The sequence below is a fragment of the Bombus affinis genome, chromosome 3 (assembly GCF_024516045.1).
Source record: "Bombus affinis isolate iyBomAffi1 chromosome 3, iyBomAffi1.2, whole genome shotgun sequence".
Lineage (NCBI taxonomy): Eukaryota > Metazoa > Arthropoda > Insecta > Hymenoptera > Apidae > Bombus > Bombus affinis.
This window is the reverse complement of record NC_066346.1, coordinates 6477211-6492009: the sequence shown is the minus strand read 5'-3', so window position 1 is coordinate 6492009 and position 14799 is coordinate 6477211. Positions and strand designations below refer to the sequence as shown.

Sequence of the window (14799 nt, the reverse complement as noted above, 5' to 3'; positions counted from 1 at the left end):
ACTAATTTGCATTATTTTGCATTGTTTTGCTATAAAAATGTAAACATATATCGTTGCGGTTCCTATAAAAGTTATGCAAATGAACTGCATTTTATATCAGCGACAAAAAAGAATTCCTGCATATAATATATGATACATATATTAAAATAAACAATAATAATAGTTCCATTTAATTTATTTTTGAATCCAAATGAATTTATGTGCGAATGAAATTTGATTGAAAAATTTCTCAATTTACGAACCAGTTTGGAAAATTCATTTTCACGATAATTGTTGTCTAGTAGTAACAGCAATAAAGACAATGAAACATTGCAACAAATTTTTATGATAATTCATCATGACAGACATTGTGATACCATTTGATATCTTAATTATTTATTAATTAATTATTCAAATATCTGGAGTAAAAATGTCGTGAAAAAAACAACGATACCATTCGAGATTCAAAGGATTATAAAAGGAAACTGACTCGAGTATGACCGACGAGGTATTGTGTAGAGAAAAGTAGATTGAATCAATTTGTCGCGATGAACATTTGGTCGTGCAATGACAGGAACTTGACAATACACCAGGCGGAATTAGTAATAAACAAAAGCACTTCGTTCTTGTTATGAACTATCGACGGATGTTCCTCATTGGTGACACAGGAAATGAGGGTAAGGGATCGTTGTCTGTGATTCGTTCTCATGTGACAACAAGGGCAAAGTGCTGCATCATATCATTGTACGACTTTAAAAATTCCTTATGGGTCAATCAAATTTAAATCTTATATACTTATGAGTGCTTAAAGTAAAGGGTGAATTGAGAATGATTACATTACAATAAAGAATAATTTCATTGTCCTACAAATTACTTGACATTTTGATTACATCTATCGCTGCATATGCACGATATGGTACCTTAACAAGTTATGGACTAATTAAACAATCTATATACTTGTTTCGATGAAACTGATGTTAAATTTTCGAATACATTAAATGCAACTAGAGAATTGCGTTCTAAATATATTCAATCTTTTATTAATTATTAAATATAAGAAAATATATATCGCAATACGTTTAATATGATTTTACAAATATTTTCTTCCAGTGTTTAGAATAGGATACCCATCATGGAATGTCTAATTAAACAAAGGTTCACCATTCTAAAATCAAACCAATGTTTAAAACCGATGTTTTAAACCGAGAATTTATAGTAATACGGAAAGATAGGATTTGATAACGCTATAAGATAGGTACCCATGTAATTTTCTAAAATAAATATCCTATTAACTTATAAGGATAAACACGTAAATCCGTGATTATCAAATTAGTCTTCTCAACCATACGAAAGTTCGTATCTTATCTTCGGAACGCATTATTAAAATTTTATTCGCCTCTATAGAACACGCATTAAATGCCACAAAAGCTTTTAAACCTCGTCTCTCGTGTTTCTCTCATTCTTGCGAGATAATCCTTGATCTCAAGAAAATACGACGACCTCCCGGCATACAAAATCTGGCTAACATTTTTTCCAGGCTGAACGGTGCTATAGACGAAAAACACTCGCCGTTTTCGCCGTTACACTGTACCGTTATCAAGCCGCCGCGACCTTAGGTACACATTCGCTACAATACAACGCGCAAATTCCGCACGTCCCCTAATGCTTCTTAACGGTACATCGAACCTACAGACCTATCTTCTCCGTTCTTCCGCTTCCTTATCGAGGCACCGCCACCTTCTGCCGACGTTTAACAAGGTTAATAAGAAGCCACGCATTATGCGCGACGTTTCAGCGGAACGTTGACAGAGCGTTACAAGCTTTACAAGAAACTCGCATCGAGATTTTGCGGTCGCAGACAGGAGAAAGAAATGCATCCTGGATACTGGGAATATTCTTGCGGGACAGACAACGGCACTTTCCACCAGTTGGGATTGGTATAGTGTCGCGTAATCCCATGACGATGTTATGAAATTGTGCAAAGAAGTTAGAAATAGTTGAATTTTATTGTTCTTTTGGTGGCGAACTGTAAAGGAATGCGAAAATAATATGCTTGTGAAGGCTGATTTTTTTTATGCATCCCTGTTCAACAATGTGAAAATTTAAATATCTAAGTAACTTCAGAAACTGGCAGGAAATTATCGCAAACATTGTGAATTGTTATCTCATTTAAAACAGACGATAAGAAATGGAGATTTGAGTGAGGTAATCTGTCTTGTAATAGAGCGAATTCGGTTATGGACAATTTCTAAGCGACTCAATGACTTTTTCGACAAAATCAAATGAAAAGATAGTATTCATGTAAAATTGATTGAACATATTGAAAAGAATTGTTTTATTGGTTCCACATTATGAAAGATCATTAGCAACGCTGTACAGTTTATATCTAAATCGTGAACTAATATCTGGTAATTTACAATTTCGAAATAGTGTTAGATTTATTAAATTTTCCATTGAATTTAATAAGCTGTTCATTTTGTGTGGCAAATTTATTATTTTTCTCGCAACTTCCTATATTTTGCATTCCAATAGAACATGCTTGATAATAGTTGATGTATTACGTTATTCATAGATTGGGAAATTCGGCTTATCTTATAAATATGACTTTTTTTAGAACACGCAAAATGTGTCTCATCGTATTTCTTATCTGTGGCATTCGTATTATATGTTTGCATTAATTTTTATTAGCTATGTACAAATAATCTAAATTACTCTGCATTCAAATCCTACTAGGTATGCATATATTCTACTTCTCACTGGCGTTTACTTTACTAAATCATGTAGTACGATCTTTTGTAATTTACATTTCATGTTGTAACAGTATCGATTCGATTTCAATATCGTTTCACTCTTGCTAAAACAATTCAAACTTCCAGCAAGAGAGAAAAAGTGTTACAAGTATAAACGTAAGGTTTGATGAAAGATCGATAGAGATATTGCCGGAACTCGAGCGTTACGAAAGTTTCTGTTACGTTGTGGCAGAGCACAGTTACGAGGAGTGATGTGGGACACGTCTGGCATTCCAATGTATCCAGTTGACCAAAAAATTCAGATTAATTTGCAAGTAGAAATCACTAATCAGTCTTCCCACGAATTTTCACCTAACTTTCAACATATAGTACCTAGATGTCACAACACTTATCATCGACCTACGCCGAATCAGGCACGCGTAGTATTATCATGTAATCACTGTATGATATGCCTATTCTACGATCCTCTTTTGGGACTGAAAGTCCCGATGTTTCGTATATATTTCGATATATCTGATAATATAAAAAAAAGTTACTCTTTCTATTTCAGTATTTAAACAACATGAATGCTTTCGTCTTCCTCTGTATACCTGAAGTAAATTAAACATAAATACAAAATTAAGTTTCCTAATTCGTTTTATGTAAAGAATTTGTATTACTTTCTACCAGTCTATTATAAACGCTGATATCAAAGAATACATGTACACGATATTAATTCATGTCATACGTTAAATTCAATTGAAATAATGATTCCAGTATAAAATCTTGCAACAAAACAGAATTGAGAAGAGAGCCGTGAGAGCTTGTGAAATTAAGCCGATAAATCTCATTTAAAATTCTCGTTAAAGCAATCTATACCGTAAATTACTGCCATCCCTATTAAAGCCTGATCTACTGTACCAGATTCTGTGACCTATTGCTAGTATTCAACCTGCAGACACGCTAGACTAACCTTAAGAATCGTCAGATTTTACGCTTTCATGATCTTTCACGCCATTCTCGTTTCAACCCTGCACTACCGTCCAAATGTTCCCTCGAAATTATTATTATCTCAATCTTTCCACCGACGAATGTTCTCCAGCGGTCATTTACGAGTTGGGCTGCAACCAAGTGTCGTAAAAACACTCTTCGACAATCAACGCTCGACAAAGACGAAACAGTGGAATCTAGTAGCAGAACGGTCTTCGTGATCTCTTTTCTAGTGTACCGTTGCGATCATCCTGCGAAACATCGACGACCGATGCCAAGAAGAGGACTATAAAGTTTCTCGTAATATCGATGGACCGGTTTTCACCGATGGTTTCTAGAAACAACGCGCAAGGCTGCGGGATTTTAACGACGAGTAAAAAGTGGCCCGCGTGAAATTGACCTGACGTTTCCTACAGAACTGGATCGTTTCTTCTGTTTACCCTTTTTCTTTCTTTCTCCTAGCGCAATCCGTTCCACGAAGCTTTTCCCATTACGCGCTAACGAAATCAATTTAATACCTATTCATTTATTAGTTTTGTTATTATCGTGTACTTTACATTTTTCAAATGCTTCCCTAATCAAAAATATTTCGTACACCGTAGGGCTACAAAAAGTATTGGCACGTCATTGTATTTATTATAGCATTTGCGTACTAATTAATTGAAAGTAAGTATTTTAAATATCCCGCGTGAAAACGAAAATTTGATATCACGAAAATGAAATGTAAATCTGATAAAAAACGTTTCATTGTCGAATAAGAAAATATGCCAATACTTCTTGTAATCAATGTAAGTCATTTATTAGTATAAGGATCTCAAGAAGAAGTTTGTCGATACCTTAATTATCGCTATTACTGGATCGATAAAAAACTATTTTATACATTTACGTCAAATTGTAGCATCAAATATCGTATGCCGTTAATTTTGCCACATATTTTATTAAATCTATAATTCAGGTTAACTTATAAACGTTTAAGCGCCGATACATCGAGTAACGGAAATAAAAAAAATTATAATTAACGATGATGAAGGATAAGCAGTTATAATTAACGAAGTAATCAAAATATGAAATTTATATATCGATGTATAAGAAAACGACGCTTAATTATCACGTTGCAGAATTTTACGTGACATTGTGGCAAAACAAGAGCCAGAAAAACGGCTGATTGAAGTTCAACGCGATCTTTCAATGTCAATCAGGCATTCGTTCTTTCATATAGGTGCATCACCGAATGTCAAACACAGGACCGTAAGGTAGTGACCGGAGTGTAGTGATTTATGCGCATTTTTTGCAACCTCTGGAATGCGTGGTATATTCTCATGAACATATTTGATCCGTAACAGTAGCGAATATTTTTCCACTTCTCAGATGAAACTCATAATTATTATTTACTCTCTATTATAGGAATATTAAGAAAAAGAAAGCGAAGAAAAATACGATGAATATCCCAAGGCGATGCTATCGCTAATTATATGCGAATCTGATAAAAGGATGAACGTGTTAGGTCAAGTTGATAGAGAATAATTTGTCATCGACAAATAAACATGACGAAGCTTGGAAGATCTGTTATGAACATTTTGAGTCGCTAGCATTTAGAAACATTAGTGTCTTTTAGAACCTTTAACATAGTTTGATTATAATATAAATTACACGGTATTTGATCAGTGATAAATTAAAAGTCGTTTCAGTCACACCTATTTTCACAAATTCAATTATTAATGATACATGACAAACAGAGCAAATGGCAAAATTAAACTTACCATATCACATTTAATTACCTTAACTTTAATTGCTTTAAGACACCACACAAAATGAATTACAATTTACTAACTCGTCATTAACACGAATGATATAAGGCGTATCTTTGTCACAGCTTATCTTACTGCTTCCTACTGAAACATACCTACCGAATCTGAACCTTTTATCGGTACCGTAAGTCCGTATAAATAATGTCAGCTATGCAACAAATTGTAGCAACGTCCATATAACGCGAAGCAATATATAAATAAAAAAAAAAAAAAAAAAAAAAAATAGCAGATGATTTCTACCCGCAAGAGACACCTCAGACAAAAAGGATAAAGAGAATGTATCTTTGAAATTCAAGCATTAATCACAAGCATGGTACGAGCTGGTAATAATCGTAATTAATAATAATTCAATATAATCCAGTAGGTAGAACATCAATTTCACGTGCAATCGTCTGGTCGGCTAAGATCGTCCCCTTTGACCATGACCTTCGGTCACTATAACCTTTGAACAAAGGCCACGAGCCGTGACACGCGTGGAAAACGCGTCATCCTCTATTAAACGGGTTTTATGTCTACCCCCCGTCGAAGAACTTTTTCTCTTTGTACAAAGAGTCTGCCTGCTGTTCAATTTTTCGAACTGCGCCCTCTGTGGCATTTCAATCGACGATCTGAGACGTACGGGTCACTCGCAGGGATGCGTTCTATTCTTCTCGCTGGAGGAGTCTTGTTTGCACTGCGGCTTACATACGCGAGGCAAAATTGCGTAAGGAATTGCGCAAAGGGATATTGCACTGAGATATTGAGTTCAAGTTGTATGTACATACTTGTATCTGTAGAGGAACTTTGGCTTACTATGTTATTTATGCAGTATTTTGTTTAGATGATAGGATTTATTAGTTATTGAAATTACTATATTCCATTGTTTATGATCATTTCTAGGTATTATTTATTCATTATATAGGCACATTTCTCTTAGATCGATAGAACGATGTTAGGTATTCTACGATTTTTACAAATATAATTCTATTATAACAGCACAGAAACATTTTTCTTTGTTACTGTTACATCGCTAAATATGTATCTTTCAACGTAATCTAATAGCATACTTAGCTATTATATTCTAAGTACAATTTACGTGTTCATCAAATTAATCATTTTACATGTAACAAACTATTCATATACAAGTTTCTTTTATCTAGTATAAATATGGAGATGATACATTTTATTACAAAATTAATGGTACAATTTTACATTGAAAAACATAAATAAATTACTATGTACCAAACGTAAATTCGATTATCTCAATTAACAGGGTAAACAAACATTGAGCTCCATTGCTAAAATTTATCACTACCTACATACACGAATTGCCGCACATAGAAACGTTATGTACTGTCATATTAATGCTGCAAATTCTGCTCTAAATAACATCGAGTACCAGCGTAAAATCTGATTTGCAAGGCTCATCAAAATTTTGCTTCGCGTTCGAGATTCGCGATATTAACCAAGGCATAGGCGATCAAAACGTAGCAACATCGTCTATACAGGCATTACGAAACGCGACACGCGCATTTTTATTCATGATCACTACCGTCTCGCGCGTCTCCGCCGAACATACTTAAAGGAGTTATCGCAAGCATCAAGTGTACGCCAGTTTTTGCCACCAACCGGACATTGGTGGTCACTCGTTAACACAGCAGGGTGTATCAGCAGTTGGTATCAATTTTCGCCAAGTTCCAGGACCCCGTTGTTCCAGCCGTTTCGCGATTTAATTAACCGGGACAGGCTCGCACGGTCTATATCGTTTGTCGTCACTTCCCCATGGCCGGTAACCTTCGTTTGCTCTTTTTTAAACGCGGCATATCGTCTTTTAAACTGCTCGTTATCCAATTATCTTGGACCTTTGAACGTGCTTCTGCATGCTCCACTAATTAAACTTTGCACCGGAGTGCCGCGTATTGCAGCCGCGGACGAATTAAAAAGCATTCGAATGTTTCAAGGTGTCGCTTTTAACGTTCGAATCATGCTGCTGTTCATCTTTGTTGCGTCTTAATTCGACCAGGTCACTTTGAGAAAAAGACAAGGCTCGTCGGATTATTGACGTGGTAAATGAACCGCGGAGAAGAATTGATGGATTTGTTTTATGAATATTGAAATATTTCTAGCTTTCATTTCGTGTTTAATATTTGAAGGTTTTTAGTTTTTCAAGCTTGGGTAATTTATATGACGAAAATGGATAATTTCATAGTATCAAATTTTTGCAGTCGTAAGAAAGTACTATCAAATGACACGGAAAATATGTTTGTTCGTATTTAAATGTTATGGTAAATTCAATAGAACGGAAACACTTTCTATATAATATTATGCGTCTTATCCTTTCGCATTTTCTCATTGCGAAAATTTAACTTTATTTAGAAACAATCCGAAAATAGAACAACCAACACAACTAACACTGCAAACTACTATATGTCTATTCAAGATTGTATCAAGGAATTATTCTAAACGATTTAAATCACTTCGACTGAAATTACAAAAAATATAGCGAAACCCTCTAAATAAATCCTCACAAAGTTTCCTACTAACCGATATATAATACAAAAAACCATATAATTTATTACAAAACATTAAAAATATCATTGCCAAAATATTATGCAATACCCCCGAGCAAGATATTAATCACAATCCCTAACAAGATGGCCACATCATCTCGCAGTATAAATTCGCCTCATAAAAAACACAACAAACAATCTTATCTCGTAATCGAAATTTTGATCTCATTTTTCCTCCATCCTCCTTCAGTAACCAGCTACGAGTCATTTATAGAAATCAGAGCATCGAGACCAGCCACTTCGTAATTATCAAAAGCGCCGTGTGGATTATTAATCAGGCGTTCATGCCGAATACTTTTCAAAGAAGCATGGCCGATTAATTGCGTTAATCGGTCGTTAATCTCCGAAATTCTTGTTACTACTATCGGCCGCCAGGCGCCCTTTTACAGCCGCTAATTACACTTGCGTGACGAAGCTCGATACTCTCGCGCGATTCTTGCCACGTGCACACACATATTCCTCGTTGAGGCCCGCACGTTGCCTCGGCTGACCTCCCCAGATGCTATCCCACTTGTCTTGAATTCCTTCGACTTTTCTCTTTGGCCGCGATACAGTAATACGAGCTTTTAATTGTTCTTATTTAGCTCCGGGACATCGCGAGTGTTGCGTCAGGAATTCGAATGGACGCCACAGCGGTATTGTCCTGACGGAATCTTCAGTTTTTCGACTCGAACGAACACAGGATACTGACGAGCTGGGAATTTTAAAAACAATGGAGAAACACACTGATGCTGGAAAGCAGTCATTTTGAACAATACGCTGTTTTCCAGTTGGAGTAGATTTGAGTGGAAGCTTCACAATTGGACGATGGATGTAGAAAAGTTCGATTCATTTAGAAGAAAATGAAGTCCTTCGAAGAACTGATCTTAGCTTTAAGAAATTTCTACTAGAGAAGGAAATCAAATATTCTATACAAAAACTATAGAAAGCGTTGCAGTTATTAAAAAAATAGCGAAAGAAACGGTGCATATATTCTAGAACAAAATACTAATTCATTAAACATTATGGTACTACAATGTATATTTTATTTTTGGTATTTCGTATATTTTTGTATATCATATACATTTTTATACCTTTAAGTTGCTCATAAATGTACAGATATTCGCAGTGTAGTAATAAGTAAGCAGAGCATAATACACGTACATTGTGAAACATTTTACATACTACTAAAAGGGTTAAAGAGACATTACAATGAAAGATAATTACGTGCAGATACTCGTTACGGGTATCTCTATTATGCTTGTACTATAATGAGAAACTCGTGTAATTATTAGAATGATTAGTACCTACCTAAGCCACTAGCTGCTTAATTGTAAGCGATTATGATTAATTAATGTATGAGATACGTTCTATAAACACACAATTAGAATATACGCGTAAGAATCAGTTTAACGTTTTGTTATTTCGGTCGAGTACAAGCAACGAGATGTTTATGACTAAATATTGAAGTGCGAGAATAATAGCTACAGTAGTTAGGTATTGTGCAAGCACAGCATGCTATTTGTTCATTACAAGAGCGTAATAAATGCACACGAGATCCTACTATTTATATAATATATCTAAACTATCATCAAGCGTGTCTGTGGAAAAGCTTTGCGAGACACTGAAGAATGGTATTGTACTAAAATTTACATATAAAACGTTTATATAAATAGATGCACTATGTCATGCTACAGAAATATACGATACTTATATAGAACGCGTGTAGGATTTACTTTGCAAGTTCAAAGGAAGCATTATTAGGTTAACGCGAAGGTTTCCAGTTTCTCCGAAGAATAGGACGTTACGATGCGTTACAATGGTCGGTGAATTTAATGCAATGATTTATATTCTTCCAATACGTGCAGAGAAAGTGAGTGCAATGTACAAAATTTGCGAACTGGCGTTTCAAGGAATGCGTGAAAAGAATATCGATTACTCGTATTTTATTCGTCGCAACGAGCGGACAATAAGTTTGTACTTAACGTCAAGTGTCACCGAAATTTAAGCGAATGCATTGTTATACAGAATTATGCAATTTGATACGATAAAAATTGTTATTTTATTTATTGTTGCAACTAAACATATATCGTTACAACATTTTTATAACTCTAACAATATCGTTTGACATAATATTAAAATATTGGGAAACATTAAAATATGGAAAATATTGAAATTTTGCTTTCATGTAATTGTACCTCTGGTGTTTTACGAGAATTCGTCAATTTATAATCCACATTTAATAGGCTTATATCTTTGGATCTAATAAGCGGTTCTCATGTTCAATTATATCATGTTAGAATCCTACTTTTACTCATAAAAGTACTTGTACGTAGAATATATTTTCATCGTTATACTCTAAACATTCCAATTCCTTCAAATTCTATAGTATTATGGAATCTAGATGGAAGGAGAAATAACAATGGAGAAATTTTAAACAAATCGTTTGAATTTCTCTTAATCAACGCGCCGTTGAGAAGTAAAATTCCATCGTGTGAATGGACTGGCAAAGAATAACCAATGAAATGTTGACTTAACACAACGCTGACGCTTAATGGATTAAGCGACACGGCTAATCACGAATCGAACCTTTCCACCGATTTTTGACATGACAGGATCTCGTCTAAAACGTTCCAACTAGCTGTGCTTGCGAGTTCCATTGCACAAGATAAATCATCGAAGCGTAATCTTCCAAAGGAACCATGGCAGCTTAACATTCCACCAGCTTGCATAACGAGAGTAGCGTTCACCGGCGACGACGTGTGTGCATTTGCACGTGAACCTCGGTCGAGCATGCACAATCGTCCACTCGCTGTGTATCCTGCGTGAAGTATAGCAATCACCGGCGAGATAACGCCTGTATCCTTGACTCTAGTCGTACACCTACCGATGCGTGTGTCATGCTGTGTGTGAATGCCACTAGATTCTCTTGCACGCATCGAGATAGGATAGTTTTGTTACAGCCATAATAGAATAACGCTCTCTAACGATTAACGCGTTGACTGTCATGGTGATTATCAATGACCCACGTGAATAAATTTTTTAGAATAATCAACGTAAGATGAGTTTCGTCGGCTAAATAAAAATTCATGATTTGGATAACATTGTCAGAAGAAAAGTGAAATAGTATGCGATTTGCAAAAGTGAAATATTATGGCATAGTATGTTCCAATGGATCGCAACAGCAAGGGCAAGATATATAAAATTCGCGTGACAGTCAATGTCTTAACGAAGTTGTCATCTTAAGAAAAGTTGTAAGAGTGCGTTGAACGTTATTAAATATGATGGGGCAACATTGATGAAATCAAGCGGAGAAATGTCACGGTTTGCGTGCGAGGAAGAGGTATTCTTGGCAGCGCGACTGTCCACGCTCGAGGCGCGTGAAGGTTAATGTTAACGGGTTCGTGATAATGACTTTTTGAGTGATCGCCGAGTGGTCGGGTTGGATACCTTGCTTCGATCGGTAGTGCCGCCGGATGTGGTTAAGTGTGTCGTCGTGGGGTAGGTTGTGATCCGCATGTCAGAAAATTTTTAAGGAATCGGTAATTCAGAGAGTTGGCGAAAGAGTGGTGCAAGTATCTTTTTTATATATGTGATACCGTGGTAAATATATGAATAGAAATGTACTCATATGGAATTCAATTTATTTTAGTTCTTCGTTGCTTGAAATAAAAATTTGCATGTCGTTTTATACATATTTATAGTGCTTCAAAATATTAGAAATTAGAATATGGAGAAACAAATAGAAATACAATTTTTTATAATACAATTATATAGTTGAATTTGTGAGTAAGTTCTACGAAGAATTCGAATATTTTGAAAATTAATTATTTGGATAATTATGATAACTTTCGCTGATACTTTTCGTGTATAAATGTTCCATTACTATCTAAACGAAAGATCGTACAGGGCAGCGAGATGATTTATGATTGCAGAATTTAACAATAGGCGTTACTGTCTTGGTGAAAGTCTATTGTAATAGGGATGATTGCAAATACCTGAATTAACAATTTCAGTCGGTGTAATTTGCACATCATTAACACGGTATTGCTAAAAAATGCTCATCCGTTAACAATATATAATCATCGTACTATAAAATATAATTAAATAGTTGCAAAATATAATATTTTAAGACAAAATTACAAGACTAACTTAATATTATAGAATATTATTATATAGAACCTTACAGTATCTACAGTTACTTTCGAAAGACATACTCAACTTTGAAATTAAGTAAAACATTGTTAAACGTGCTATAGGAACATTGATGAAATCACCGGACAAAATGTCACGGTTTGTATATAAAGGGTGTTGTTTCAGAAAGTGTATGACGGATCGCGTTGAGGACGTAACAAAGGTTGATGTTGGCGAATTCATGACATTTACGCCTGTGATGTAATTTGGAGTTATTTAAAGTACATGTAATTTATGAAACAGACAACTATTCTTAGGCACATTGTCGTTGAGATTTTTTATTTTATAAATTACATAAGTTATATTATAGTATATATACCGAGAATATAAAATCTGACGATGCATAAGTGTTTCGTAATTTTTGAAAATCTTGAAATGAGATTACGCATTCTTAAAACATCAGGAAGTTATAAATATTAATGTTATATCTGATGTTCGTAAATGCATCTCGATTATAAGAAGTGGTATTAAATATCATTCTTTTAAATGCATCTGATTTCAATTAATATCCATTTTCATAAATATGCACGAGCTTTTTTTTATTTAATAATTAATTAATAATTAAATAATATCAATAAGAAATTGAGCAAGAAACATTGAAGATTATTCTCTCTCTATTTAATTTAGTGTATTCTGAGTAAATGGCAATAATGAACAAATAAATATATTTACTAAATAATAAAATATGTACAATATATATTTCTATTTACTCATTATTCATTGCAGAATATTTTATTCGTTTAATATACAACTAATACTACTAAAACCGCTACGGGTCAATGATCTCTGGTTAAAAGCTTACAGGACGAGATAGCACACGAAATTGTGTGCGTCTAAGGTATACGTACGATCAAGTTTAAATTCCACCGAGTTCACCGTGAATGTTACTCTTACCAAACATAGCGTTTAGGTACAGTACAATGCATCTCGAAAGTACCTCAACCGTACCGGCGATACTTATATTTACACCAAGTGACCACACGAACGAGCTAAGCCGCTCGTAAAAATAATTCACGTTCGAACTTCGTCTTTCGAGCACGTAAACAAAAGCATCGCGAACTCGAGTGATTTAAAGCCGATAACTCGCCTCTTAAATTTAACATTCCGAACATGAACGAACTTCTCGACGACGAGTACAACACATTACGTATTTCCACGAGCGATGTGACGTTCGTTTCGCCATAAACAATGAAAAAGCCAGGCTTTAGGAATACGAGTATACCTATTCTGCCGTACAGGACTTCGCGTAAAAAGTGAAAGTGCCGCTTTCCGGTGGCCATTTTATCAAATCTATTAGAAACGGCTATCCAAATGAAACACATGCACGTGTTCACGATAATTTAAAGAATGCTACTCACCAGCAGGAAAAGTACCGTGCTCGTGGCAGTCGCTTCGAACGATATTCCGCACGCCATTTCTCGCGATCGAACCACCAGGCTCCTCCTCTACCAGACCATCCTGAGACTTGTTAGCGAAGCATGCGGCCCTTGGCTTTGTCGAGCTTCTCTTTGATTAACCTCGAATCACTTTTCCACCACAAAAACCACCACGATGTTCGAACCGGCAATCTCCTCTCCCTTTCTTTATCTCTTTCTCCCTCAAGCCGACACGTTCGAAACGTAAGGATCAACGATCGCGGATGATCGAAGCGCAATTTCAAGCTTTCAACGAGCGGCTCGTGATCTTTAGAAATCCCAGTCGATCATGGGGCACGATTTCAAGCAGATGGTGTGCTCCGACACGGATCGATCGAAACGGAACGCGATCGATCACTGTTTCTCTCTTGCCTGTTTCTTTCGCTAATCCGTGTATCCGACTCACGTTCTACAAATCGACCGTGGACAACGAGCAGTTCACGTATCAACGACGTTCGTTTGATCCTGATCTCCAAGTTGTACCGTGTTTCGATTGACCGTGGTCAATCTTCATCGATGAAACGACGCGATTCGCAACGAGGACTAGTCGACGCGGCCGTGAGAGCCCAGTCGTTTCGATGATGATCCCGCAAGCTTGTCTCGTGCTCGTTAAAAGGTGACGATTGCACGGTCCTAACCGTAGCACAGGGCTCGGGCAACTGACAGCGGGTCAGAGCCGCGGCACACGGCGCCACGCCGCTCTCACAGCTGATCCGAGAGAACCGATCGCCTCTACTCGCCTCTCTACCCTCTCTCTAACACGCGATTCTCAACCTCTGCCACCGTGTGCTCCCTACGATTTACCTCGGCTAACCGGAACGTCATGAGAGCTTGACGAATCGCGCGTCCCCCCTCTAGCGCCCCTACTGATACGTGTCATTGTTGAATCGAACGGACAGGGATCTTTCGTGGATATTGGAACCGAGATATCGGAGAATATTGGAATAGCGTTGCGTTCCTCTGGCAACATTTCTTCGGACCTTTTTCGTTTCCATTTAATTGACTGACTGAAAGGACAGGTAGTCGATGGATAGTGGAAGTGGGCGGAGAACGAAACGAGAATGTTTGCTTGATATGCTTATCAAGTTTCCTGGACTCTGAAACCGCGATATCGGATGAGTTTCGAGCAATCTTGCGTTCCTCTGGCAAGATTTCT

General features: G+C 36.2%; 1 protein-coding gene across 1 annotated transcript in view; it reads right to left on the bottom strand.

Moving 5' to 3' along the window:
• LOC126914035 (uncharacterized protein DDB_G0271670-like) overlaps positions 1-14496 on the bottom strand; it is a 68873-nt gene extending 54377 nt beyond the window's left edge. The window contains exon 1 of the mRNA XM_050717470.1: positions 13587-14496. Coding sequence (XP_050573427.1) covers positions 13587-13643 — 57 coding nt within the window. The 5' untranslated portion in view covers positions 13644-14496. The remainder of the gene's footprint in view (positions 1-13586) is intronic.
• Positions 14497-14799: the final 303 nt, after the last annotated feature.